A 2,266-nucleotide genomic window follows, 5' to 3' on the forward strand; every position below is an offset into this window, starting at 1 on the left:
AGCCCTATCTGAGCCTGTATTCCCACCGGTGAAAAAGGAGTAATAGATACTGTGTGATTAGCAGACAGGTTGCCATGCTCAGCTCATTGGCTGCTGTACTAAAAGCTGGAACCTTCTCTTAGGATGGAGGGTGCCTAAGGACACAATTTTACATTGACAGAGGGCTTTGTATTTATTTATTTACTACTTTTTGAATAAGCCTCCAACATCCTGTCCAGTTGGGAGTTTCTTCACTCTAGTAGTTCAGAAAATGTCTCAAATTTTGCTCAAAATCCCTCTTTTAGGCCTTATTTTAGGTAGGGGCACAGGTAATGCAATCTTTTTTTTTTGGTTTATTCAAAAAATTTATTGAACAGCTAAGGATACAAAGGTATTAAAACATGGTAAGAGATGAGTCATATGCACAAGTGTAGAAAGCAGTAAAGTTCTCTGCATCACAAGAGTGAAAGAAAAATGCTTTAGGAAAACAAGAGATTGCTTCCAGCGTGCAAGGGTGAATGGATGGCCAATCAGGAAAGGGGATTGAGATTAAATAGAAGACTTCAGTCTGGATTGTTGATGGTACTCAGTATGGACTATATTTGTTTCTCCTTTTCCTCTTTCCCCATCTTTGGGCTTAATTTACCAGTAGTGCCCAGGAATGTTCAATGCGCTTTTTCTATACTTGCTTGCATTTTTGCCTTAATGTCTTCTACAGAACTAGGTCCTTTTGGTGTTTTAGGGTTTTTTTCCTGTTTTTTGAAGGACTCTTGACCCTTTGATCTTGGTGTTGATGGTTTTAAGTCTTTTCCATTTTGGTTTGATTTTTGTGCATTTTTGGCTGGGGTATCTCGGACAGATTTCTTCACTGGAACTTTTTCTTCAGCTTCCTCATCATCAAAATCATCGTCGTCATCATCTTCATCATCCTCATCATCTTCATCATCATCCTCATCAAGTTTTACTTTTTTCTGTGGAACCTTGTTGCCACCTCCAGGAGCAGATCGCTTTCCAGACATACTCAACAGCTTTACATCCTCCTCCTCTTCATCTTCTGACTCTGCATCTTCCTCTACAGCTACTAGATGCTGTCCACTAATGTGCACCGGCCCAGAACCACACTTCAATCTTAAGACCACAGGAGGTGTTATTTCAAATCCCCCAAGAGAAACTGTTGGCTGTACAGACATTTTCAAAGTTGCCAGTGTTACTTTAATTGGACTGCCTTCATAGTTCATTGCTTCTGCCTCTACGATGTGTAATTCGTCTTTTGCCCCAGCACCTAAACTAACCGTTCTTAGTGATAACTGGTGCTCGTTCTCATCATTATCCACCTTAAAGTGATAATCTTTGTCGGCTTTTAGTTCACAGCCGAAAAGGTAGTTCTGAGGCCTTAGAGGGCTCATGTCCATGTCCATGGAGTCTTCCATGAGGTGAAGGCGCGTTCTTCGGTGGCAGAGAAGTCGGACGGAGGGTTCTGCCTGCTGCTCCTCAGAACAGGCACGCAGGACGGAATCACGCCAGGGACAGGTAATGCAATCTTAAACACTTGTTTTGGGCCCTGGGAATATACTCAGTGGTAGAGTACATGCTTGGCTCTCCTGAAAATCCTAAGTAGCTCCTATGTTATAACAACCCTGTTGTTAGTCACTAAAACGGTAATAAATAATAGTCTACAAAAAGAGATTACAGATTCAGGAGTAGTTTAATATTTATTGAGAATCACAATTAATTTCTTAATACCATCATAAGATATGTCACTAGAAAGACAGTGGCTTACAGGTCATTGGATTTTCACAAGCCATGACATGTATAGAGGTCTTAAGATGGAATTTGAATTTTGCTTGTTCTGAAGCAGAAAGTCATGCATGCTAATTGTATCACACCACGTTTCCCACTGGGAGTCACAGTTTCTGGGTGCTGTATGCAGTTTCAGGATTGTTGAAATTATATTAATTTTCACAGCTCCTTTTCTAGATGGGGTGTTTTCTCCCTGCCCCTCAGGACAGACTTCCGGAGAGAATACGTATGGCCTAGACAATTTGCAAGATCATTTTATTATTATAATTCTTCAGTGTTTTTAAAGACTATTTTATGATAAAAGCTGCAAATAAATATTATAGCGTGCATGACCCTATTCAAATTAATGTATATAATTGATTTATATGATCTATATTAACCCATCAGCTTTTTGTTGTTGTTGTTGTTTTTGTTTTTTCGAGACAGGGTTTCTCTGTGGTTTTGGAGCCTGTCCTGGAACTAGCTCTTGTAGACCAGGCTGGTCTCG

The 2,266-nt window shown here is 40.2% G+C and overlaps 1 protein-coding gene across 1 annotated transcript; it reads right to left on the reverse strand.

Annotated features, from left to right (window-relative positions):
* Positions 1-319: 319 nt before the first annotated feature.
* LOC126508995 (nucleophosmin-like) lies at positions 320-1,504 on the reverse strand. Its single transcript, XM_050154568.1, has one exon. The coding sequence runs from the start codon at positions 1,407-1,409 to the stop codon at positions 645-647; it is 765 nt and encodes a 254-aa protein (XP_050010525.1). The 5' UTR covers positions 1,410-1,504; the 3' UTR covers positions 320-644.
* Between the last annotated feature and the right edge of the window lie 762 nt (positions 1,505-2,266).

Source organism: Alexandromys fortis, unplaced genomic scaffold, assembly GCF_014885135.2.
Source record: "Alexandromys fortis isolate MF-2015 unplaced genomic scaffold, M_Fortis_MF-2015_v1.1 scaffold_77, whole genome shotgun sequence".
NCBI classification, from domain to species: domain Eukaryota; kingdom Metazoa; phylum Chordata; class Mammalia; order Rodentia; family Cricetidae; genus Alexandromys; species Alexandromys fortis.

Excerpts from the sequence above, each read along its gene's own strand:
- LOC126508995 (XM_050154568.1), bottom strand. The coding sequence starts at position 1,409 with ATGGAAGACTCCATGGACATGGACATGAGCCCTCTAAGGCCTCAGAAC.